The sequence below is a fragment of the Capra hircus genome, chromosome 5 (assembly GCF_001704415.2).
Source record: "Capra hircus breed San Clemente chromosome 5, ASM170441v1, whole genome shotgun sequence".
NCBI classification, from domain to species: domain Eukaryota; kingdom Metazoa; phylum Chordata; class Mammalia; order Artiodactyla; family Bovidae; genus Capra; species Capra hircus.
In genome coordinates this window covers 115,567,032-115,591,859 of record NC_030812.1, presented here as the reverse complement: position 1 = coordinate 115,591,859, position 24,828 = coordinate 115,567,032, and the positions used below count along the sequence as shown (strand labels likewise).

Below are 24,828 nucleotides of genomic sequence, written 5' to 3'. Positions count from 1 at the left end.
CTTTTGCACTGCTTTCGCCCCATCCCTACTTCTGCACCCCTGTTCCCTCCCTGTCCTGAGGCAGCCCTGGAGAAGGGACCACGAACAGGGTGCTGAGAAGCCTGGGGGGCAGGAGCCATTCTAGAACTTTCTGTATGTTCTTCTGCTCATCCAGACTCTTGCACCTCACACTCCAAAATCTTCCAGCCCTAGTCTCTCTTTCCAGTCCTTCGGGGACTCCAATGAACACGAGCGGTCCCTGCGGCTTCATTCATCTGTGTTCATTCTTTGTTTCAGGTTAGATCTCTCTAGTGATGAATGTTCTCTTTCTTTTTTGCGGGGGAAGAGGAGCCTCAGATCATTTTATTTACATAAATAAGGAAAGGGTGACCCAAGACTAGAGAATCTGGGAGTACTTGGCCTGTATATTTAAATACACAAATTATATACATATATATATAAAACATATGGGGGTGTATATATATATAACATATATGGGTGTGTGTGTGTGTATATATATATATATAAAATGGGTGTGTGTATATATATATAACATACGGGGGTGTGCATATATATATATAACATGGGTGTGTGTGTGTATATATATAACATGGGGGGTGTGTGTATATATATAACATGGGTGTGTGTGTGTGTGTATATAACATGGGGGTGTGTATATATATATATAACATATGGGTGTGTGTGTATATATATATAACATATATGGGGTATGTGTATATATATATAACATATATGGGGTGTGTGTATATATATATAACATATGGGGGTATGTGTATATATATAACATGGGTGTCTGTGTGTATATATAATGTATGGGGGTGTGTGTATATATATAACATATGGGTGTGTGTGTGTATATATAACATGGGGGTGTGTGTGTGTATATAACATGGGTGTGTGTGTGTATATATAATGTATGGGGGTGTGTATATATATAACATGGGGGTGTGTGTATATATAAATAACATGGGTGTGTGTGTATATATATATATATAAAACATATGGGTGTGTGTGTATATATAACATATGGGGGAGTGTGTATATATATATATATAAAACATATCGGTGTGTGTATATATATATAACATGGGGGTGTGTGTGTATATATATAACATATGGGTGTGTGTGTGTATATATAACATGGGTGTGTGTATATATATAACATGTATGGGTGTGTGTGTATATATATAATATATATGGGTGTGTGTGTATATATAACATGGGGGTGTGTATATATATATATAACATGGGTGTGTGTGTATATATAACATATGGGGGTGTGTATATATATATAACATGGATGTGTGTGTATATATATATAACATATGGGGGTATGTGTATATATATATAAAACATATATGGGTGTGTGTGTATATGTATAACATGGGTGTGTGTGTGTATAACATATGGGGGTGTGTATATATATAACATGTATGGGTGTGTGTGTATATATAAATAACATGGGTGTGTGTATATATATATATAACATACGGGTGTGTGTGTGTGTATATATAACATATATGGGGGTGTGTGTATATATATAACATGGGTGTGTGTGTGTGTATATAACGTATGGGTGTGTGTGTATATAACATGGGTGTGTGTATATATATATAACATATGGGTGTGTGTGTGTATATAACATGGGTGTGTGTGTGTATATATAACATGGGTGTGTGTGTATATATATAACATGTATGGGTGTGTGTGTATATATAAATAACATGGGGGTGTGTATATATATATACAACATACGGGTGTGTGTGTGTATATATATAACGGGGGTGTGTATATATATAACATGAGTGTGTTTATATATAACGTGTGTGTATATATAACATGGGTGTGTGTATATAACATATGGGGGTGTGTGTATACATATATAACATATGGGGGTACATGTATATATAACATGGGTGTGTGTGTATATATATAACGTATGGGTGTGTGTATACATATATAACATATATGGGGGTGTGTGTATACATATATAACATATACGGGGGTACATGTATATATATATATATATAAAAAACGTGTGTGTGTATATACACACACACATACTCGGGCTTCCCTGGATATATAACATATATGGGGGTACATGTATACACACACACTCGTCGTTGGGCTTCCCTGGATATATAACATATATGGGGGTGTGTGTATACATATATAACATATGGGGGTACGTATATAACATATGGGGTGTGTATACATATATAACATATATGGGGGTACATGTATACACACACACTCGTCGTTAGGCTTCCCTGGATATATAACATATATGGGGGGGTGTGTATACACACACACACACACTCGTCGTTGGACTTGTCTGGTGGCTCAATCAGCAGAGAATCTGCCTGCAGTGCAGAAGACTCAGGTTCAATCCCTGGGTCAAGAAGATCCTCTGCAGAAGGGAATCACTACCCACTCCAGTATTTTTGCCTGGAGAATCCCACGGAGAGAGGAGCCTGGAGGGCTACACTCTAGGGATTGCAAAGAGTCAGACACGACTTAAGCAAGTAAACCTAAATCAAAACCATATACATAGATTGTACCTTTTATTTTAAACCAAATTAATGTTAACTACCATTTTACTACTATTTAAAAATTTATATAATGCTATGTTGGTTTTTGCCATACAGCAACGTGAGTCAGCCGTAAGTATATATAAATCCCTTTCCCCTTGGGACTCCCTCCCACCCTCCTTCCCATCCTACCCCTTAGTGAGCCACTTTCAAGTTCACTGATTCCTTCTTCTTTAATATCCATTCTGTTACGAAGTCCATCCAGTGATTTTTTTAAATTTCAAATATTGTAAGTTTAAATTCTAAAATTTCCACATGGGTCCTTTTTATAATTTTTATTTCTCTACTAAAGACATCTAATTTTCCATGAATTTCAGAAGTGTTTACCTTTACGTCATAGAGCATGGTTGTAACTTTAAATTCTTTGATAATTTGGACATCTGGGGGCCCAAAATCTGTTTTCTTTCCCCTTGGCATTTCCCTGGTTCTCTCTAAACTGGCTAATTCCACACTGAATCCTCGACACCCAATGTTACGTCACAGGCCTCTGGGTCCTGTTAAGATCCTCTGGCAGATGTTGGTTTTGTTTGTTTTAGGAGGCAGTCAACCCAGTGAGGCTCAGACCACAGCCCTGCCTCCCTCTGCGGCCGTGGCCTGCGGCCCTGGGCCCGCCCTGCACACGTGGTGCACAGTCAGTCTGGGACCCGGGGTGCTTTGCGGCCCATCTGCTCTCGGAGCCTTTCATACGCTGCTTGGGGCCTGCTCCAACTGGGGCGAGCCAGCGCCTGTCAGCGTACATGGAGCGAGGGGTCCGCTCTGCCCATGCTCTGCTCTCTGGCTTCGCCTTACATGCGCTTACTCCCGGGGCCCCTTCCTCGGTTTCTCTGCCCAGAAAGATGGGTTGCCCCCAGGGTCCTAGCAGCCTGCACTGCCGCGCTTCCACCCAACGGGGGCCACCTTTGGGGAAAACCTGTGGAGCAAAGAGAAACAGCAGGGACCCCACGATCTCAGCCCACAGGGCCCCTCTTCCCAGGCCTCCGGGAGTCCTTGCCCCGGTGCTGGCCACACAACTCCAGAGGTCGGGCCACCCTTGGGTCAGGTCTGGGAGGAGAAAGAGGAAAGACGCCCAGAAACGCCCTCCCCCTAGGCCTCTCTTCCGGCCTCATCTCGAGTCCACCACGGACAGTCGCCTCTCAGAGAGCTCAGGCCTGAGAGCAACAGACGCGCTCGTCAGCCCAGAAGCCTCCTGTGGGAGCGCATTTCAGAAGGCGAGCAGCCCCTGGGGAGAGGCGAGCAGGTGTGTCTGCTGGGCTTGGGTGTCCTCCGTGGACAGAATGACTGCCCTCCACACCAACCCCAGCCATGGCTGCTCCGGGACCCATACCTCAAGACAAAATCACTGAACAGACGTAAACGCTGAACCTCGTCCAGGCCACGGAAACACTGAACAGTAGTGACTGGCCCTCACGTCGCAGCTGTTGCCTCGCCCCAGCCACCCTTCCTGCAGACACCGAAGGTGCTGGGAAGTCTGGGCCTCGTGAAGGCCTCCCTGGACATGGACAAGAGGCCGCTAGAGCCCCAGGGCTGGGGGCAGAAGACGGGCCCCAGGGGCTGACCCTGACACAGACTCGAGCCTCCCAGGAGCGGAGCATAGGCCAGGCTTGGGTCGCCAAGGTGACTCTGAAGTGACAGGGGCGGGGGGGAGGGGGTGCGAGGCAACCCTTCATCTGCATCAAGAGACGGGGGTCGGTGTATAAAAGCAGCGGCCCGGGCCCTCCCTCAGGATGCCCAGTGTGGGGTGACCGTGGCCTGGAAGCCGGGCACCAGTGGGGAAGAAGGCAGGGAAGCCCATCCCCTACCAGCCCCAGCCCCTCTGAAGGTCACGGGTCAGCTGAGTCAGAGGCATTGCCCAGGAACCTCCCAGGGTCAGTCAGTGGCCTGGAGGACTCGGGGGCAGGCTGTGCCCAGAAGGTGGCACTGCAGGCCTGGAGGGCTCGGGCGGGGGGGGGGGGTATCAGGCTGTGCCCAGAAGGTGGCACTGCGGGCCTGGAGGACTCGGGGGCAGGCTGTGCCCAGGAGGTGGCACTGTAGGCCTGGAGGACTTGGGGGGGCAGGCTGTGCCCAGGAGAAGGTGGCACTGCGGGCCTGGAGGGCTTGGGGAGGCAGGCTGTGCCCAGGAGAAGGCGGCACTGTGGGCCTGGAGGGCTCGGAGGGGGGCAGGCTGTGCCCAGGAAAAGGTGGCAGTGCGGGCCTCTAGGCTCCCACGGGTACTGCTGAGCCAGGGGTAGCGGCAGGTTTGTGATCCTCCTCCCGCCTCCACTGGCTGACCTGGCTGGAGGCCTGGCATCGGGCCAGCAGGACAGGCAGAGCCATCTGGAGGCTAGAAGGGCAGCCTCTCCTCTGCCGGTCCATGTCCCTGCCACTGGCCCCCTCCAGCCACCATTCCTCCCACCCTGGAGGATCCCCAGACAGCAAAAGCCCCAGCCCGAGGCAGTGGACCCCGGGGAGCCTGAGCCCAGGGGGGCTCCATGCTGCCCCTGGAGCTGGCAGAACACAAGTGGTGTCTCAGCCCTGGCCTCCCAGCGGGGCTGAAGGTGCCCAAGGGCGCTGCTGGCCTCTCTGCCCCGCTCCCCAGCCCAGCACAACGCGGAGAGCGGCTGCAGGTCTGCCTCTGCGCTGGGCTGAGCGGAGCCTCTCTGGCCAAGCCTGCCTGGAGGGCCCCTGGTCTTGGAAGCCACGCAGTGTGGTGGGAGGTGCCAGCCATGTCCCCTGCCCCACCCTGGGGACGCGCCCTGCTGGGGGCCTGGAACCGGGGGAGGGGGACGTGGGGGGCTGCAGCTCTACCGACGGAGCAGCACAGGGAGAAGACCCTGGGGCGGCTGGGGCCCACAGTCCCTACGGAGCTGTGGCCTTCTCCCTGCCTGTGAGCGCACCGTCCCGTCCGAGGCCGGACCCTGGTCTGACACGTGGCCCTGGCAGCTGAGAGAGAGGACTCCCGCGTCAGTGAGTTCTGTCACGGCGCCTGAACGGACCAAGGCGAGCGCACCCGCCAACTGCCTCACGGTGAACCCGCCCAGGGGCCTAGGCCCCGTTTTCTGGTGTGACTGGCCAGGGCGCGGGGCACTCTGGTGGGGTGATGGGGGGTTCTGTGCAGCTGCCTGGACTTGGGACAGGGCCGCACTCAGAGGGGCCTCAAGCCTGCAGCCCTCCCCGACAGACACCCTGCAGGCTGGGACTCGGCTCAAGGCTGCTCACGTGGCCCTGCCACAGGGGAGGGCGGGCACAGGCACGAATGGAGACAGAGAAGCGGGGCCCATCCCCTCCGTGCTGTCCCCCGCCTGGCCACACACCCCCCTGTGCCCTGGAGCCCCGAGACAGCCCCCTGGGCCCCGCCCCCCAAAGGCACCGTCAGAACCTACGTCCCGGGCAGAGTTTTTATTGGATGCTGCCTCTTCTGGGGTGTGAGGAAGGAACCCTACAAACGGGCACCTGGGACAGACCCTCCAGCCAGCACTGGAGCGGCCGCCGGGTCACCGGGGGGGTGGCAGTGCTGAGCCCCCACGGCCCCCTGGCTCCGCTCCCCCACCCCTCCTCCCGCAAGCTCCACAGCAGCCGCTCCGCCTCCGTCAGGATGCAGGCCCCAGGCCCGGGCTGTCGCTGGAGCCCTCCGTGGCCACGCTGGATGTCCTCTGGCCCTTCTGCAGTGTGTAGGCGGATGGCCCCAGACGTAGGATCTTCCCGCTGCCCAGGCACTCGTCCCCTTTGTAGAACACAGCGAACTGGAGGAACAGAGGCCGCGTCACCTACAATAGGACCCGGCCTCCGGGTGCCGAGCGGCCTGGATCTGCGCGGCTGGTCTAGCGATGGGGAGGGCGGGCCCCGCACCGCCTCCCCTCCTTCCGTCCTCGCCCCCCGGGGCCCAGGCCACAGGAGGGCCAGGGCGGGACCGCACGGCAGCCAGGCCGCGTGCTCTCGATTGGGAGAGCAGCGCTAGGCGCAGGGCTGGCTGTGTGACCAGCACCCCCACACCTCTCTGCCCTCAGCCCCTCACTGTCTGGAAGAAGGGCAGGCCGTCTGTCCTTCCAGAGCATGAAGCCTCTACCACGAGCCTGCGTCTCTGCAGGCCGAGCTGGTGCTAAGAAGGGCCACACACAGCTGCGGGGCCACAACCCCATCTGACCCGCCAGCCGGAGTCCAACTCACCTGTCCTGGGGCGAGCGCGCGCACAGCCTTCACGGCTGTCACCCACACGGTGCCGTCCTGGTTGAGGGTCAGCACGCAGGGCACTGGTGGAAGACGAGGACCCTTGGAGGGGGTGCTAGCCTTGCTGAGCGCACAGCCTCAGGCCTTAGCCCCAGGGAGGAGGAGCAGGAAGTGCAGACAAAGGAAGCTCAGGGCAGCAGCAGCCAGAGGGGCACGGCACAGCCCAGCCGGGGCCAGGTGGGCACGTACACTACCTGCCAGCCACCCGCCCGCTGGACCGAGGCCCCCACCCCCTTCCCAAGAACCCCCTGCATCCCGGACAAAGGAGGCTCAGCTGGCCTCAGTGCCCCCAGCCTGTCTGTGCGTAGGCAGAGGGCGAGGAGAGCTGAATGCGCTATGTGATCTGGACACTGAGGCCCTCCCTGCCCCAGGTCTCACCCCGTCCTAACTGCCCTGGCCCATGCGTCCCTGAGCAGTCACCTAGCGCCATCTGGTGGCGGAAGCGGAAGTGACACTCCATCATCTTGTCGCGGACCAGGGCAGCAGGCGGCTCCTCCGCAATCCAGTGAACACGGCCAGTCCGCAGCAGGTCCCTGTACAGGGCCGGGTGGTCTGTCCGGGGGGCCTGCGGGACGGACCGTGAGGCTGTGGCGCCCTGCACCCTCAGTAGAGGGTCCCTGCCCCAAAGCCCCCTCGCTGCACGGCATTCACGATGGAAAACCACGCTGACCCGGGGAGACTCGCGCGCATCCCTGGAGCCTCCCTAACCCTGTGCACATGAGCGCAGAGTGAAAGCCAGCACGCGGTCCGCCCACGGCCTCACTCCTCTCCTCCCCGCCACACCCTGCCTGCCCAGCGCCCGGACACCCAGGCCAGCCACACTCCCACAGGGATCCCACCAAGCCCCACGTGGCTGGGAACAGGCTCCTGGGGCCTCCACACACCCTGGCCTCCTAGCACCCAGCAGGGGCCCCGAGGCAGGATGGAGAACATCGAGTCCAGGACTCTCGGGCCCTAAGCAGACAAGGAGACCCACTCAGGGACCAGCCTTTCCCAAAGCAAAAGACACTGCTGAACATCACACGAAAGTCACTTTAATTCAACCCGGTCAGAATCGCTGTCCAGACTTCTGCACCAGGGCTCTCCCAGGAGGAGATGTCCCGGCCACGGTGGGTGGGGTCGCTGGCCCTCCACCCAGTCTAAGAACAGAGCGTGCGCTCAGCCAGGCTGCTCGCCTCCAGCCCTGCCGAGACTGGGACTGGATCATTCTGCAGGGGACAGGGCCCCGGGCTTCACCTGCCACACACCAGCAGGACCTGCTGCCCGCCCCAACGCTGTGACACTAAAAACGTCCGCAGGCCCTGCTTAGGCACCAGGTCCCAGAGCTGCAGCAGGCGGCCTGGACTGGCCCCAGCTCCGTCCTTGTCGTTCAACAGCGACGCGCTGGGGCCCCTCGTGAGCAGGCCCGTCCCGGGCACTGACCACCCCATGTCCACACGGCCTTCCGCACACTTCAGCTTTGGGTCCGTCCGCTGTGTACAATCAGAGAAGTGACATCTACTTACAGGGACTGACGTGATGATGGCCAGTGTGACGGGCACACAGGAAGAGCTAACAAGTACCTTACACAAAACCTCTGGTAGCGGCGCCAATCCTGGAGGGTGCAGAGCAAAGGCCCTGCAGAGCCCCCACCCTGCCTGCTCAGCTTCGTGGGCTCTGCCCGGCCCGGCCTCCATCACGTCCCCGCCGACTCACCACAAGCACGTCGCCCTTGGCACCATCCTTCTCCACCACGTACCAGGGCTCCCGTAAGCCTCCTATGTTGGCTCTCTGGCCCAAAGTGTACAGGAACCAGCCTATGGAGACAGTTTCTCAGTGAGGTGGGAGGAGTCCTCTCACAAACATCCTGGTGGGATGGGGGGTGGCAGACAGGAGGCGCCCCTCTGTGGACCGCTTGAGGCAGCTGGGGTTAGGCTGTACCTCCGACCCCGCAAGGAGCAGTTCCAGCTGCGGGGCCACCCAGCCTGCAGTGAGCAGGGCCCACTCCTTCAGGAGGTGGACCAAGTGCCCCGCCGGAAGCCACGAGCCCCTTGCTGAGCCTCCGTGGGCCTCACTGGCCAGCCTGCTCCCGTGTATCGACCACATGGGGCAGGGCCACCCACGCAGCCTCGCTCCCTCCATGCCCAGTGCTCTCCAACCACCTCTGTGCACCCCTACCCCCACCCCCAGCAGCGCAAGACCCGGCAGGGGCCAGGGGACCCGCGGCGCCCAGGCTCAGTGCTCCCCTCCTGGACCAGGCTCTCCGAGGCTCTGGCCGTCTCCTGCCGGGACAGGCTGGGAGCACCCTGCCGCTGTCCCCAGCAGGGCTGGCCCCTCCTCCTGCCTTAGGAACACGCGGTTCTCGGGGAGCCCGTTACATCTAAGCCCCACCCCCACACTGGCACCAGGAAGGGGCCTGTCATCAGGCCCCCACGGTGCAGCCCCACCTCTGCCCTCCCACCTGGGCACCTGACCTGTCCTCCCATGCCAGCCCAGCACAGACTGGGGGTGCCCAACCCAGCAGAATCTGCGAATGAGGAGCAGCAGCCCACCAGGAAGCGGGGTGGTCCCGGCTCTCACATGATCCTAAGTCATGGAACTCGCGCTCTGCAGTCAACCTGACTCCTTCCCCCAGGGTGGAACTTTCCTGTGGCCTTCTATTCTCTCTCGCGTGCATGAACACCTGACTCGAGGTGAGGCTTGCTGAGCCAGGGGCACCCTCTATTATTGGCTGCAGCGCCTGAGGAGCCACAAGAGATGCAGGCCCCTCCCTGTGGCCCTCCAACACCCCTGCTGCTCAGCAGGGCCTGGGGCACCCCGCCTGAACCCCCAGCACGCAGGCACGCCCCAAGCCTCAAGGCGCTCAGCATGAAAAGCAGCCCCAGATTGCGTCTCACCTTTATGTGTCCCCAGAACCTTGTTGTCTTCTATAGAAATAAACCGACCAGGTCGAGGCTGTAAATACTGGAAAACAAGGGCTCCATCACCAACAGCTCCAGGTTCAGAGCAGAAACAGGGCCCCAATCTTTCGCACCAAAGAACACTCACCTCAAGGATGAAATTTTCAAAGTTCCTTTTACCAATAAAACAGATGCCCATGCTCTGAAACGAACGGAAGGCCAGGTGTGAGATGAGCAGCCAGGCAGGGGTCCCGCACTCCACTTGGAGACCCCAGGCCAGGACTGGGTACAACACAGGGCTTCCCGGGGCTCACCCGCCCCGAGCCACCCCACCCTCTGGGCCAGGGCCCGGCTCCGCTCCTCCAGGGCCACAGATACCAGTCAGAGCCACGCACAGACCTTGAGGGGCTTCTTTCAGGTCCCAGACAAGGACCCGGCGGCTACGCTTATAAGCAGCGCCACCGTAAGCAGCGCCACCGCCAGGACCGGCCGGGCCTGCGCTCGCGGCAGCCCCTCAGGCCAGAGCGGGAGCAGGAAGCACAAGCCAGGCCATAGGGCGAGGTTGCAGGAGGGTCAGAGGTCGGGATCAGGGTCCCTTCCCAAGCTGACATGTCTAGCGTGAGACAAGCGAGTGGGAACGGCCGTCGCCCGGCGTCCTCGCCTACACTCTGCCTGTGTCTCCCTAGAATGGGGCCCCTGCCAGCAGCGACGCCCCTCAGCCCTACCTCCTTCTTCTGAAGCACGTGATGAAGTCTGTTCTCAGCAGCTATTTTCTTTACGAAATCTTTCGTTAGCTCCCCCAGGGGAAAGAGGGTTCTCCTGAGCGCCTCCTGGGGAACCTGGCTGAGAAAGAAGGTCTGGTCTTTAAAGCTGTCAGCTGCCTGGAGGAGTTTTACCGCTGCCAAGAGTAAAGAACAAAAGATGTTGCAGGAACAAAAACCACCATGCTCTGCTTTTAACAGTGTCCTTCCGTTTACTTTAACAGACGAGCCCTGGTCTGGCAGAAACAAAGATCAATACTCAACAGCACACTTCCAGAAAAAAGAGCTGCCATGGTTAAGAAAAATTCAAATCCCTAATTCATCTACTGTTGAACAAATACACGGAAGGGAGATTTTATGTGATAAGGGAATTTATTCCGGCTCATGTGTTAGGCTATGCTTTCAAAGATTAAACATCACATGACAAAAACATTATTAAGTATTAAGAAGAAAACGAAACGAGCCACGTTTGGGAAAATCAAATGAGAAGCCTCACAGCAAACCCTACTGAGACAGTGTGGGCTGCGCTGTTTCCATTGACCACAGGAGTTCACGCCCTGGCTGCTCCTCACCTCCCGCCCCCAGTGGATGCCGACCACACTCCCCAGCAGCACCCGCTTCTCAACCCACTTCCCCGCTTGGAGACACTGGACTGTTTGGAGTGCAAGCTGATGCCTGTCAGCCGCTCCTCTGAGGTTTCCCTAAACGTCTGCGTGCGCGCTAAGTCGCCTCAGTCGTGTCTGACTCTGCGAGCCCACGGACTGCAGCCCGCCAGGCTCCTCTGTCCATGGGACTCTCCAGGCAAGAGTACTGGAGCGGGTTGCCGTGCCCTCCTCCACGGGATCTCCCAGCCCAGGGGTCTCTTACAGGAAGCCCGCATGTCTTACACCTCCTGCATTGGCAGATGGGTCCTCTACCACCTGGGACGCCCCTCCAAAGGTCTGTTTCACTGTAAAGACTGTTCCCAGCTTGACGGCAGTGGTGCAGACCTCTGCCTGACCCTGGCCTTGGGACGGGGTTCGGAAAACAAGGTCCAGCTCTGCCTCTGGGCTGCTGGGTGCTGCCTGGCGTGTTACAGACCTTCTACAACCACGAACACTGGGTCCTCCGCCCTGCAGCCCAGTGGCCAATGGAGGAAACAGAGCGTGAGGCCAGCGTCACGGCCGCTCTCCATGCGTCATGACCAGGGCTGGGCGAAGCCGCAGCAAGTCACACGCCGAGCTCACACCCGTGCAAAAGGCACAGAGAGCCCAGGCACAGCGTGTGGCCCGGCCCGTCACGTGCAACGTGCTCTCTGTGTGGCTGCTTATGTTTTCCTTCCGCGACCTCAAATTTGACCCTCATGTTAGCCCTATGACAGGTTTATCCCCATCTTCAGGTGAGGAAACCAAGGCTTAGATAGTTCAACTGACCACCCACAGGGGTGCAGGGAGACGAGGGCAGAGCTGGAAACTGAGCCCAATCACATGGGTTCCATTCCATCAGGTTTTACGTATAAAACAACAAAATCAAGTGAAAAGTGAAAAAGAGAGTCCAGTAAACCAGTCATTAGGTAGGCAGACTCATTTGCCAAACACTATTTTTGTTTCAAAACTAAATTTAAACAAACAACAAAAAAGCTATGATTTTTAAAAAAGAAAGCAAGTAGCCCTCAACCAGGAAGAGGGACCCCCACTAAGGGAGGGTTTGACGGCACCCAGAGCTCCCTTCAGCACCTTCCCTGCTCCAGGTTGGCCAGCGTGCCACCTGCCCCAAGATAGGTGAGGACACAGGCTGCCCCTGGGACAGGTAGGGCACAGGAGCTCAGGCTGGGCGCGCTGCCCTCTCCCCAAGGACTAAGGCCAGGAGGCTTCTTCTAGCCCCCAGGGCAATTCAGTCAGGACAAAATAAAGTCTATAGTGTCTTGAAAACACGCAGAGAACAAAGACACTGCGGCACTGTTACAACAGCAACACAGACCAGAGCAGGCACTGTGCGATCAGGTCTGGTCAGCAAGGCCCCGCCAGCTCTGCGCGGCGGCACCTTTTCCAGGAGATAAGCAGGCGTGCTACGCGACACAGACACGAATGCTTCATCTACTAGCGCCCCGAGAGCCGCGACCCCTGGGTCCTGGGGCCTGATTCCGCTGTGGAGCGCCTAGGCAGCAGGGCTGGGCGGCCACGGCCAGGCCCTCCCAGTGTGTGGGGCTGGGGGCTGCTTTCCTGGTGAGGGGTGCCCGGGAGTGTACAGGCAGCACCGGGGAGGGAACCGGTCATGTCTCCCTCCGCCCGCCCCCACACCCTCCAGGGGACACAGTGCTGTGCGGGCGGCAGCAGGAGGCCTTCTCAACACCGGGAAAGCGGCGGCCTGGTCTGGGCCTGGTCAGCTCACTGATCTGTGGCCTCAGCTGCCGCGAGGTAGAGGGGAGGAGAGATCACAGGGCAGCTGAGCTGCGGCCTGTAACTGGGCCGGACAACATAGAGGACCAGGGAGGAGCAGAGACCGTGGAGTTGGGAGAACCAGGCTGGGTCCAGCCCCCGACCCAAGGTCCCCTTGCCAGCGATGCAGCCAAGCTTCTTCTCCTCAGGGAAGAGGACCCGGAGACCTGCCTGCTGGCCCTGCTAAGATGGGTGCAGAGAGGGGACACCTCTGGGGTCAGAGAGGGAGGCAGTGGACAGGAGGCAGGCCAGGGCAGGCCAGACCTGGAGAAGCACAGGGTCCCTACGGTCCTGCAGCCGAGGAAACTGTTTGCAGAACAACAGCCTTCCAGCCGACTGCTTGGCACTTTCTAGGCTGGCGACACCTCGTGCCCTTTGACACTGATAATTTATACACGTAATCTTCTGAAGCAAGCTGCCAGACCTGTGCCATGAATGTCAGGAGACAGCCTCATTTCACACTGAAGTACGTCACACCTCAGTCTCGACAATGCAAGGCTGAGAACTGGGCCACTGTCGCCTGCTTTCCCCAGAACTGGGTTAAGTTTCCCAGCAGCCCTGCCTGGGCGCCCGCCTGAGCCAGCTGGAGGCCCCGCGGGGAATGACCCTTGAGGCAACTGTCCTTTTTTGAAGAGGAAACCAAAGCCAACAAGTGCCGGGGGCCAGCGTGAGGAATTCCGCCCGTGGCAAAGGTCATGAGGAAGGAGGCTTGGCATACGCAAAGGCGTGATCAAGCCTCAGGAAACCCCCTGTTCCCGAGCATCTAACCCCCAAACCAGAGTCTGTTTTATGCTCTCACCTACACCTCTGACTCTGCGGGGGGCTCTCCCCCATAACCGTTTCTCTCGGAGAAGGAGTAAACGTGCAGCTCCAAGACAATAAAAATTCTTGGGCGTGACAAGAGTGTTTCAGCTTACGGACTCCTCTGAAGGTTATCTAGCCCACCTGTAGGTTTGTCCAGCCACATGTGATTGTTTACAGCCTCCCAACCTGAGAGGCATGAGATGTTTTAGACTTACTAAAGGCAAATTATTTTGGGGAGTTAGAAATTATTAGTATAGTTGGTTAGGAATTATATTGGTGAAGGGTTTTTCATTTGTTGTGTCAATAATTGCTGCTAATTCCCTGCTCTGGGTGGGACAAGGATGTCTCAGGTCAAACCTCTCTGCTGACAGACTAGCTTGTGTGACAGGATTATCCATACTGCTGCCTCTAGGCACATGATTGTTTACTACCTCTCAACTGTAAACAGCACAGAGAGTTTTGGAGTATTTTGAGAGTCTTAATTAGCATAGGACCTTTTCTTCTTGTTGAGTCAATGATTGCCGCCAGGCCTCCATATCCTTGGACACCTGGGAATATACTAATCAATGTATTTGGAATATAGCAAAGGAAATATAGTAGTTTTTGATGTTAGTGATACTAGACTTTTTGAGTTAATGGATTTTCTCTTTTGTAATAGATCACTGTACTTTGTTATAAAACACTGTGTCCTTGCTATGTAAGAATGTAACTTTATCATATCTTAAGACTAAATAGATCTTAAGGGGAGCATTGGTGAAAGGATTTTCATTTATGGGGCTGATATTTGCTGCTAAATCTCCATATTCCCTACCCTTATAATGAATATAACTAACATATAGGAGAAATAAGTATTAACCTTTAAGCATATAGGAGAAATAAGTATTAACCTTTAAGACTAATCATGTTAACCTTGGGTTAAATAAATTCCTTTCTTGATTGTAACTCACTACACCCTCACCCTATAAGAATGTAACTTTATTTGGAGGGTGGTGCCTGGTTTAAGAAAAAACACCCTTGAGAGAAATAAGTTTTTTGGTTATCAGAAAGAAAGGATCATAAAATGTCAGCAGGTCTCACTCCTGGCCAGAAGATGATGTAATATCCCTAAGACCCTTTTTATATATACATTTATGTAAAGCACCTGATTTTGATAAAGGTCAGGACTGCTGACCCCCACGTGACTCTGTATTCATCCCTATGTGTAACAAGAGGTATATAAGCAAACCCAAAAATAAAGAAATCGGATCAGTTTCCGGAAAGACTGATTCCCCCATGTCGCTTCTTTTTTGCTCCAGTTTTTCTGACTGAATTCCCATCTGGAGCATGGATGCCATTTCACATAACCCAAGTTATTCAGCCTCCTTTTCTCCACTGATCTTCCTACTACACTATCCATTTCTAATCTCTCTATATCTGTGATTAAATATGTATTTTTCCAAAGACGCTGACTCTGTCCCCCCACCTTCGAATCACCCTGGATCCACCGGGGCTGGACCTCGGTAAACAAGCTCGCCTGGAAAACACGGGGAGAAGTCAGGCAGAGCACACGGACAGCCCGCAGTCACTGCTTCGTTCCCGAATAGTTCAGCCCTGGCCGGGACACGTGTACTCACCGTTCCTAACTTCAAACCGGTTTCTGAAGAGCCCTTCCGGCCTCTTGATGTGCTTCTGCTGGAACACCTCTTCATCCTCCAGGGACGTTCTTGCGTAGTGACCTGTCGCCACCGCATCTGCGCCTGGGAGGTTTTTAAAGCACGAGGGTCAGAGCTTAGGAGTGCACTTGCTGGCCTCGGTCGGTCCGAGCCCGGGGTGCTCCATGGGGCAGAGGTGCCAGGTCTCACACTAGGCGGTCTGCGCAGGGGACCCGCCCCGCTCCCCAAATGCCCAGATCCCAGGGAAGAGACACACTCCTGGGATTCTGTTAAACAGGTAGTCTTTGAAGTCTCTAAACTGATAAAATCTTAGCTACAAGCTTTCGCTGCATCTCTAAGAGCCTTTCAAAAGTTAGTGTCGGGAATTCCCTGGGAGTTCAGTGCTTAGGACCCAGTGCTTTCACTCCCAGTGCCCAGGCTCAATGCCTGATCAGGGACCTAAGAACCCACAAGCCACATGTCCAAAAAAAAGTTAACATCTATTTATTCATTCTACCTTAATAGAAAGGAAAACGTCAAACATGTACACAAAGGTTTAAGTACAAAAGCTCATTTCAGTGCTTTTTATACTAAGGAAAAACTGAAAACAACCAAAATGTTTAACACCAGGAGACTCTGAATAAAGCACCAGTGCACAGTAACAGCGCCACATACACAGAATCTCTAATGGCACTGGGGAGACACCTATGACATCGTTCAGCAGAGAAAGAAAGTGCAGGATCCCACTCTTCTCAGTGTACAGGAAAACCGGAAGGCAAGCAACGGAAAGTCTTTCTTTCTGATTCTGGGAGGAAATTACAGACGACACTTTCCCTCCTCTTCTTTTGCTTGTAAGTTTCAAACTTTCTTTAATAAACGCATGGACCATGGAAAAAACAACAGAGTTCCAGAAAAACATCTCTTTCTGCTTTACTGACTATGCCAAAGCCTTTGACTGTGTGGATCACAATAAACTGTGGAAAATTCTTCAAGAGATGGGAATACCAGACCACCTGACCTGCCTCTTGAGAAATCTGTATGCAGGTCAGGAAGCAACAGTTAGAACTGGACATGGAACAGACTGGTTCCAAATAGGGAAAGGAGTCCGTCAAGGCTGTATATTGTCACCCTGCTTATTTAACTTATATGCAGAGTACATCATGAGAAACGCTGGGCTGGGAGAAACACGAGCTGGAATCAAGATTGCCGGGAGAAATATCAGTAACCTCAGATATGCAGATGACACCACCCTTATGGCAGAAAGTGAAGACGAACTAAAAAGCCTCTTGATGAAAGTGAAAGAAGAGAGTGAAAAAGTTGGCTTAAGGCTCAACATTCAGAAAACGAAGATCATGGCATCCGGTCCCATCACTTCATGGGAAACAGATGAGGAAACAGTGGAAACAGTGTCAGACTTTATTTTGGGGGGCTCCAAAATCACTGCAGATGGTGACTGCAGCCATGAAATTAAAAGACGCTTACTCCTTGGAAGAAAAGTTATGACCAACCTAGATAGCATATTCAAAAGCAGAGACATTACTTTGCCGACTAAGGTCCGTCTAGTCAAGGCTATGGTTTTTCCTGTGGTCATGTATGGATGTGAGAGTTGGACTGTGAAGAAGGCTGAGCGCCGAAGAATTGATGCTTTTGAACTGTGGTGTTGGAGAAGACTCTTGAGAGTCCCTTGGACTGCAAGGAGATCCAACCAGTCCATTCTGAAGGAGATCAGCCCTGGGATTTCTTTGGAAGGAATGATGCTAAAGCTGAAACTCTAGTACTTTGGCCATGTCATGCGAAGAGTTGACTCATTGGAAAAGACTCTGATGCTGGCAGGGATTGGGGGCAGGAGAAGGGGACGACAGAGGATGAGATGGCTGGATGGCATCATGGACTCGATGGACGTGAGTCTGAGTGAACTCTGGGAGTTGGTGATGGACAGGGAGGCCTGGCGTGCTGCGATTCATGGGGTCACAAAGAGTCAGACATGACTGAGCGACTGAACTGAACTGAATAAATGCATATTACTTTTATCACAGTGAAGGACCATCCAGTAAAATCAATTTCTTCTTTCCACACTATGAAAAAAGCGAAAGAACCTACCAAGGCATATACTAATCCAGAGGCCTTGCATTGTGTGAAAACTTCACAGACATTCAGGATTCTGAGACTGTTTCCTGGAAGCTGCAGCAAAACTGACCCAGTTCTTAACCAAAGAATTGTTTAGTCGCTAAGTTGTGTCCAACTCTTTGTGACCCCACAGACTGCAGCCTGCCAAGCTCCTCTGTCCATGGGATTCTCCAGGCAAGAATACTGGAGTGGGTTGCCATTTCCTTCTCCAGGGATCTTCCTGACCCAGGGATCAAACCCACGTCCCCTTTCTTGGCAGGCGAATTCTTCACCACTGAGCCAACAGGGAAGCCCAGTTAATCAGTTGTTGTTGTTCAGTTGCTCAGTCGTGTCTGACTCTTTGCGACCCCCTGGACTGCAGCATGCCAGGCCTCCCTGTCCTTCACCACCTCCCAGAGCTTGCTCAGACTCATGTTCATTGCACCGGTGATGCCAGCCATCTCATCCTCTGTGGTCCCCTTCTCCTCCTGCCTTCAGTCTTTTTCAATGAGTGAGCTCTTCGCATCAGGTGGCCAAAGGATTGGAACTTCAGCTTCAGCATCAGTACTTCCAATGAATATTCAGGACTTATTTCCTTTAGGATTGACTGGTTTGATCTCCTTGCAGTCCAAGGGACTCTCAAGAGTCTTCTCTAGCACCACAGTTCAAAAGTATCAATTCTGCCCAGCTCAGCTGTGATTCTCACTCCAGAGTTGGAGGAAAAATACTTGTCCAATGCTGGGTGAGCCCTTCAAATTTAAGCTTTACATCCTCAGATCCAGCAGATACATGCTGAAACCAACCTCAGCTCCTGGATATCTCATGATTTTTAAAAAGATAAATGAAGATAATTCAAATCACTTACCAAGGTTATCCACAGCATAATTAAAAAAACAACGGAATTTGATATGCTTGTTGCAGACTATGTCAGGATTAGGAGTTCTTCCTTTTTCATATTCATTTAAAAAATCACTGGAATGAAAAGAAAAACCTTTTTATTTCTAAGTGTCAAACATCCTATGGAAAAATAAATCAGGTACATGACTTGCTTAGAGTTTCTCCCTGTTTTACTAAAACTGTAATTTTCTGCAAGATAGGAGCTTCAGTACAGAATCATTTTCAGTATTTTCATCAAACGTTTGTTTAAAGCCAGCTGCGCTTTCCATCTGAATCTGCACTCACCAGGCACCGAGGCCCATTGCGCCATTTCCCAAAGTAAGAGCCAGGGAACCCCATCCGAGAACCAACCAGCGCGCCTGCTGAGGTACAGGTTGCAGGGCCCCGCCCAGGCTCGGGTGTCTGTTCAACCAGCACCCTAGCTGGTTCCTCAGCCCGACACTGACAGCCCAGGGGTTCCATCCTGAGGGACCAGCCATAGCCGGCCTTCCAGAGCAGACCTGAGCCCTCGTTCTCTCATGCTAATTTAGCAGCAGAAACATCTCAAGGTTCAAGAGATGTTAAAGAGACTTCTGGCATGTGGCACAGTAATAGGAACAAGGGCTGGGGTGCTCAGGATGCAGGCCTGGCTTCCAACCCAGACTCCCCAGGGGCGGCCGAGGCCTCCCACACGTGGTCTCCAGCACCGCGGCCTGAAAAGAGAAAGCGCTGGCTGGCATTAGCCTGGCTGACCCCGGCAGGCCTGCCGTGGAGAGGGCCCGCGCCACATCGGGAGCCCCCCACCTGAACACGTCATTCCAGTACTCCTTCACGTAGGACACCTGGCGGAAGGGGATGTCCAGGATCCGGCACACTCTGTAGGCATCCTCGCAGTCTCTGTCGGCAGTGCAAATGCCATGCTCGTCCAGGGAGTCCCAGTTCTTCATAAACACCCCTGTCACCTGGTAACCTGGGGGGAGGAGTGGAGGGCAAAGTCAAGAGGGGATGTAGCATCGACCTGGTGGAAAAGGCAGTGCCTCCTGGGCTCTCCTGCACCTCTGTGCACTGGGGCTGGCTGTCCCTCCCGCTGCCACGTGGCCTGCAGCGCTGACCACATCTTATTGCAAACCGCCCATGACGCTCTGGCAGGGGCTCCCACCCTGACCCTCTGCTGCACTTGGTAAAGGCCTCCATCATCACAACACCCTGTGGGGCTGAACTGACAGTGAGCATCCGGAGGTGTGAGCGTCCCAGAGGTGTGGACGAGATGGCATCTTTCCATCTTCACGTCCCCGTGCTGTGCCAACATATAGAGAGACTTAGCAATGTGACTGGGTGAAAGAAAGGCAGAAATTCTATACAATTTTTCAAAACAAATAAAAACCGCCATTCAGTTATCAGAAAAGCAAACTCAATTCAAAAGTTACTGCCAATTACCCAGTGAGGATTAGATTCTAAGTCATCAGACATAAAGACATAAAAAATTTTGGTTGCTTTATCACAGGGCTTTCCTGGTGGCTCAGATGGTAAAGAATCTGCCTGTAATGCAAGAGACCCAGGTTCAACCTCTGGGCCGGGAAGATCCCTTGGAGAAGAGAATGGCAACCCGCTCCAGTTTCTTGCCTGGAGAATTCCATGGACAGAGGAGCCTGGCAGGCTACAGTCCTTGAGGTTGCAAAGAGTTGTACGTGACTGAGCGACTAACACACACACACAGGCAAACACATCTATATACATTGAGACCTGTTTTTCCCCTTTTCTGTTGCAGACAAAGTACCAAACCAAACGTGGGGGAGACCAACTTTCTAAGTACACAGGTGTCTACCACATATGAGAAATGAATGTAATGAAAGACAGGGCACCGGACTGTAAAAGCTTTAACACAGTATTCCAAAGAGCAGAGACTCGGTGACAAAGCTCTGCCAAACACTAAAAGGCCGCCTGAGCAAGGCCACTAGCCCCACCCCAGCAGGTCCTCCCTTCTCTGCTTCCCACATCCCCGGACCCTGCTTCCCTGACAGTGCACCCTACACTGGGCTCCCGCTGTTCCTGTGCGCGCCCCTGCAGCTACTAAAGTGAGGCACTCTGCCACCTGCCAGCGCCGTCTCACACACCCATGTGTCCCCAGAGCCCGGCAGTGCCCAGCACAGAACAAGGGCTCATGCAGAACAAACACACAACTCCACTCCCAGAGCTTAAAAAACACCCCCTTCCATGGCCTCATGGGCCTGATCATCCTTCTCCTGGAGACGTGCCCACTCACGCGGTGGAGGCCCTGGCGCTCCAGGAGGCCACAGCGCTTCGGAGGCACGTGGCAGAATATGCACCTCCGACGAGACTGGAAGAGACCTCCACGTCGAGGGGAGGACCTGCTGCTTCTCTGCTCTGCCCCTCAGCCTTCCGCCCGGAGGAGCAAAACCCAAGGAAGCTGGTCTGTGAAGCTGCTCAGCCCGGATTCTGGGAAGGAGCGCTAGCCTTCCTGAAGGAGTAAGATAACCTAACTAGTCTCCCCAGGGATGTCTGCCACCATCGCCCCAGACGTGTCGCCGCCTAGTCAGAACCCTTCGAGGGCTCTGCACTGTCTCCCACAACACACTCTGAAGCCCCGAAGAGAACACTCTCCACAAGCAGCGCTCAACCTCCTCTCTGCCTCACTCTCCCTCCCAGACCCAGCCAGCACTTCTGTGCCTGAGCTTTGCACCTGCTGTCGACTCCACCAGAAACGCTTCCTCACCTCCTGAGCCCCAGCCTTTGCTTAGGGAACTCCTCCTCCTCCTCCTCCCCCTCCAAGTGGTGATACCATGGATGAGAGGATCTTAGGTCTCTCATCTTCCAGGTTGCTACCTCCTAGATGAATAAACCTTTCTCTGCTCCAAACTCAAAACTTCAGTGTGTCTGGCCTCACTGTGCCACTGAACATATGAACTTGGCTTTGACAGTAGTCTCAGCGCAAACACCACCATCTCTGTGATGCTTTGATTCCCTTCCCCATCGCAGGTATGTATGCTCACAGTCTGTCTCTACTTGTATTTGACACTTTTTATTACACCTTTTGTGACAGTTTGGTTATTAATACGAACTAATAACCTCTACTGCTGAGTGCCTAACGTGTGCTGGGCACTGGGGTAAAGGCTTTGTGTGTCTTGTTATTTATTACTATTACCTCCAGTAACTTCCCTGGTGGGTCAGACGGTAAATGTGTCTGCCTACAATGCGGGAGACCTGGGTTTGATCCCTAGGTCGGGAAGATTCCCTGGAGAAGGAAATGGCAACCCACTCCAGTAATCTTGCCTAGAAAATCCCATGGACGGAGGAGCCTGGCGGGCTGCAGTTCATGGGGTCACAAAGAGTCGGACACGACTGAGTAACTTCACTTTCTTTCACTTTCACCTCCAGTAACCCTGGGAGGTAGGCGGTGCCTCCATTTTACAAACAGGAAGAGCTTGAATCACTTGTCCCAGGTCAGGAACCTGGGGTTCCCTCTGCATTCCAAGTGCCTAAGAACGAGAGACGCCTCAGGACCTACGAGCGCCACTAGGTACTGGAGGGCTCCCAACGGGAGCGGGTCACACGGACGGAGAGTCAGATGGGCAGTGAGCCTCGGCTCCCGACCGGGGGCGCCCGACAGGCGCCTGAGAAAACGGAAGCGCTCCTGCGCAGAGTCTGTCACCCACCGAGTGGAAAGCACAGCCGCGACCTGATAAGCCCGTCGGGACTGGTCGCACACGTAGCCAGACGGCCACGCCGTGTGTCGTGGAGATAAGCGCCTCCACGGAGGCTGCGGCGCTCCTCAGGCTGAGTGCGGACGCCGCCGCCACCGCCGCGGGGCCAGGGCCTCGGGGCCAAGGAGAAACGCGGCCGCCCGGAGTCGGAGGCCCACTCTCCCCTGCTCGACCCCGGCGGCAACTGGGGGCCTGACCGCTCCCCGACAGGCGGAGCGGCGGCCGCGCGCTCTCCGACCCCCAGGCGCAGAGAGGGCCGGGGCGCCGCGCCGCCAGGCAGGGCTCTCCGAGAAGGGGCCGCTCGGGGGCGGCCGGGCCACTCGGCCTCCTCACCTCTCCGCCTCAGCAGCAGCGCTGCCACCGCGCTGTCCACGCCGCCGGAGACGGCGCACACGACGTGCCGAGCCGCCTGCATTGACAGCGGCCGATTCCCCTCACTGCCGCCGTCGCTTCCGCTCCTAGCCGGAAGTCCCGCCCTCCCCTGGCGGCGAGAGCGCAGAAGAGGCCCGGGCGGAAGCGGGTGCTCAGCGCCCTGCGTTCCTCCCTGCCCGCTGCTCCCAGGCGGGCCTGTGACCACGCCCCCTGAACTCCAGGCCCTGGCTTACCTCTCTGCCGGCAACTGCGGACACACTAAGCGCTTCCTACGCGCCCGCGCGCGTGTTCTCTGTGTGTGCGTGAGTGTGTACCCAGCACACACAGGTGTGTGTGTGATGTCAACTACAAATTGGCACTTACCAAGAGCATTGCCAAGGTCTGAACAACAAAGGCATTTGCCATCTGCCTCCACGGAGACTGAAACCCATGCAGCTAAAATAGCTCTTGACCTTCAACAACCCCTGAGGGACTTGTGTGGAGTGAGGTGCTCTGTGCTCCAGGGAATCTGGAGGGACAGGTCTTTGGTTGGATGTGTTTAGGAACATATTTTATGATCTCCATCCTTGCATCTCCTCCTATCTAGAGAAGCACTAAATCCCTTCAAGGTGACATCAGATCCTCAGGACTAACAAAAAACCTTGTGTAAACTGGGTGTTTCATGGGATTGAACTCCCCCTTCACCAGAACCTTATATATTGACTCTCCCCCACTGCCGCTTTGGAGCAGTCTCTCAGAGCTGTCTGAGATGCTGCCTCCCAGCTGCAGCCCTCATTTTGCCCCAGATAAAACTTAACTTGCAACTCTCAAGTTGTACATCTTTTTTTAGTCAACAGTGACTCAGGCGGGTGCCCAGTGAACAGGCTGCTAGACGACTGAAGAGTGTGATGTCGCCCCGGGGGTGTGGTGTCGAGCTGGGTGCTTCTGGAAGTGGGCACGGGCCTTCCCTTAGCTGACCAGAAGGGGAGGGTGAGCAGGTGGAGGGCCCAGCCCTGAGTGAAGGGCCCTGGGCCTGGGGACAGCGTGGGGCCAGACCCAGCAGGGCCAGGGTGCCTGCCGACCCCAGTTCAGTTCCAGGGGAGCTGCTCATGGCCGCACTGCGGACAGGCGCCGAGAGCCCGGTGGGGGCTGCTAGGTCAAGCGTCGTCATCGGCGCTGGTCCTGCTGCTCTCTGCTTCCACAATCAGTGCTCACGAATGGCAGAAAGGCAAACTGCCTTTAGTCCAATGCCAGCAGTCTGGGGGAAGTGGCGGGCTCTCTGTCCCCCAACAACCACCTCCGGAGATTCTGCTCGGTTATGAGTTTTTGAAGGGGAGCAAGAAGTAGTCTCAGTCATTGAGATAGGGGGTCAGTCACCAGTAGTTTTTTTTCCAAATTTTTTATTTACTGACTTATGGCTGCGCTGGGTTCACTGCTGCGCACTGGCCTTCTCTAGTTGTGGTGCCCAGGCTTGCCACTGCAGTGGCTTTCCCTAGAGTACAGAACAGCCTCTAGGGCATCAGGGCTTAGTTGCATGTGGCATCTTCCCAGAAAAGGAATTAAACTCGTGTCCCTTACACTGACTAGCAGGTGAATTCTCAACCACTGGACCACCAGGGAAATCTTATTTTTCCCGTTTAAAACTGCTGAAAAAGTTAGGGTTTCCCTTGTGGCTCAGCTGGTAAAGAATCCACCTGCAATGTGGGAGACCTGGATGCGATCCCTGGATTGGGAAGATCCCCTGGAGAAGGGAAAGGCTACCCACTCCAGTATCCCGGCCTGGAGAATTCCATAGACTGTAAAGTCCATGGGGTCGAAAAGAGTTGGACATGACTGAGCAACTTTCACTTTCAGATAACTGCTGGGGCGGTTCACAAAACTGATTTCAGGTAGGACTTGAACCATGGTTTGAAAAAAGCTGGGGAGGAAATACACTAGAGATGAAGATGGGTTTTAATTTTGTTTGTTTACTTTTGGCCACATGGCATGTGGGATCTTAGTTCCCCGACCAGGGATGGAACCCACGCAGCCAATGGAAGCTCGGAGTCTTAACCACTGGGCCACCAGGGAAATCCTGCCGATGGTTTTTTAAATCAGGTAAATAATATACACACCAAAGCTTGGCATTAAAATCACATTAGGTTAACAGTGGATATTAATGTCTAAATGTGGATAATTCTTAAGACAAGTCATTTTCTAGAGAACACGAGTAGTTTTGAGTTCAGAGTGAAGGAATTCCCTGGCAGTCCCGTGGTTAAGTTCTCCACGCTTCCACTGCAGGGAACTCGGGTTTGATCCCTGATTGAGGAACTAGGATCCCACATAAGGAAGAAAAAAAAAGAGTCTTGAGTGAAATGAGGGAGGCCCCATGTCCCCGTTTCTGAGACGAGAAGCAGGAAATGCCAACTGAGAGTGCCAAGAGCAGGAGGCGTAAGCGGGGCCCTGCAGGGAAACAGAAAAAGGACTGCATTTCAGAATAAGGCGTCA

General features: G+C 54.1%; 1 protein-coding gene across 3 annotated transcripts; it reads right to left on the bottom strand.

Moving 5' to 3' along the window:
- TRMU (tRNA 5-methylaminomethyl-2-thiouridylate methyltransferase) lies at nucleotides 5,952-22,457 on the bottom strand. 3 transcript variants are annotated; one of them, XM_018048915.1, is made up of 11 exons: nucleotides 22,324-22,457; nucleotides 19,073-19,238; nucleotides 18,258-18,364; nucleotides 15,269-15,391; nucleotides 10,399-10,571; nucleotides 9,822-9,875; nucleotides 9,671-9,737; nucleotides 8,490-8,590; nucleotides 7,215-7,359; nucleotides 6,735-6,817; nucleotides 5,952-6,310 (listed from the first exon to the last, which is right to left on the bottom strand). In XM_018048915.1, exons 1-11 carry the CDS (start codon nucleotides 22,403-22,405, stop codon nucleotides 6,158-6,160), a joined length of 1,254 nt encoding a protein of 417 aa, XP_017904404.1. In that variant the 5' UTR covers nucleotides 22,406-22,457; the 3' UTR covers nucleotides 5,952-6,157. The 3 variants fall into 3 exon arrangements, with proteins under 3 accessions (XP_017904404.1, XP_017904406.1, XP_017904405.1); XM_018048917.1 differs by having other exon boundaries at nucleotides 10,399-10,512; nucleotides 22,324-22,450; XM_018048916.1 differs by having other exon boundaries at nucleotides 19,111-19,238; nucleotides 22,324-22,436.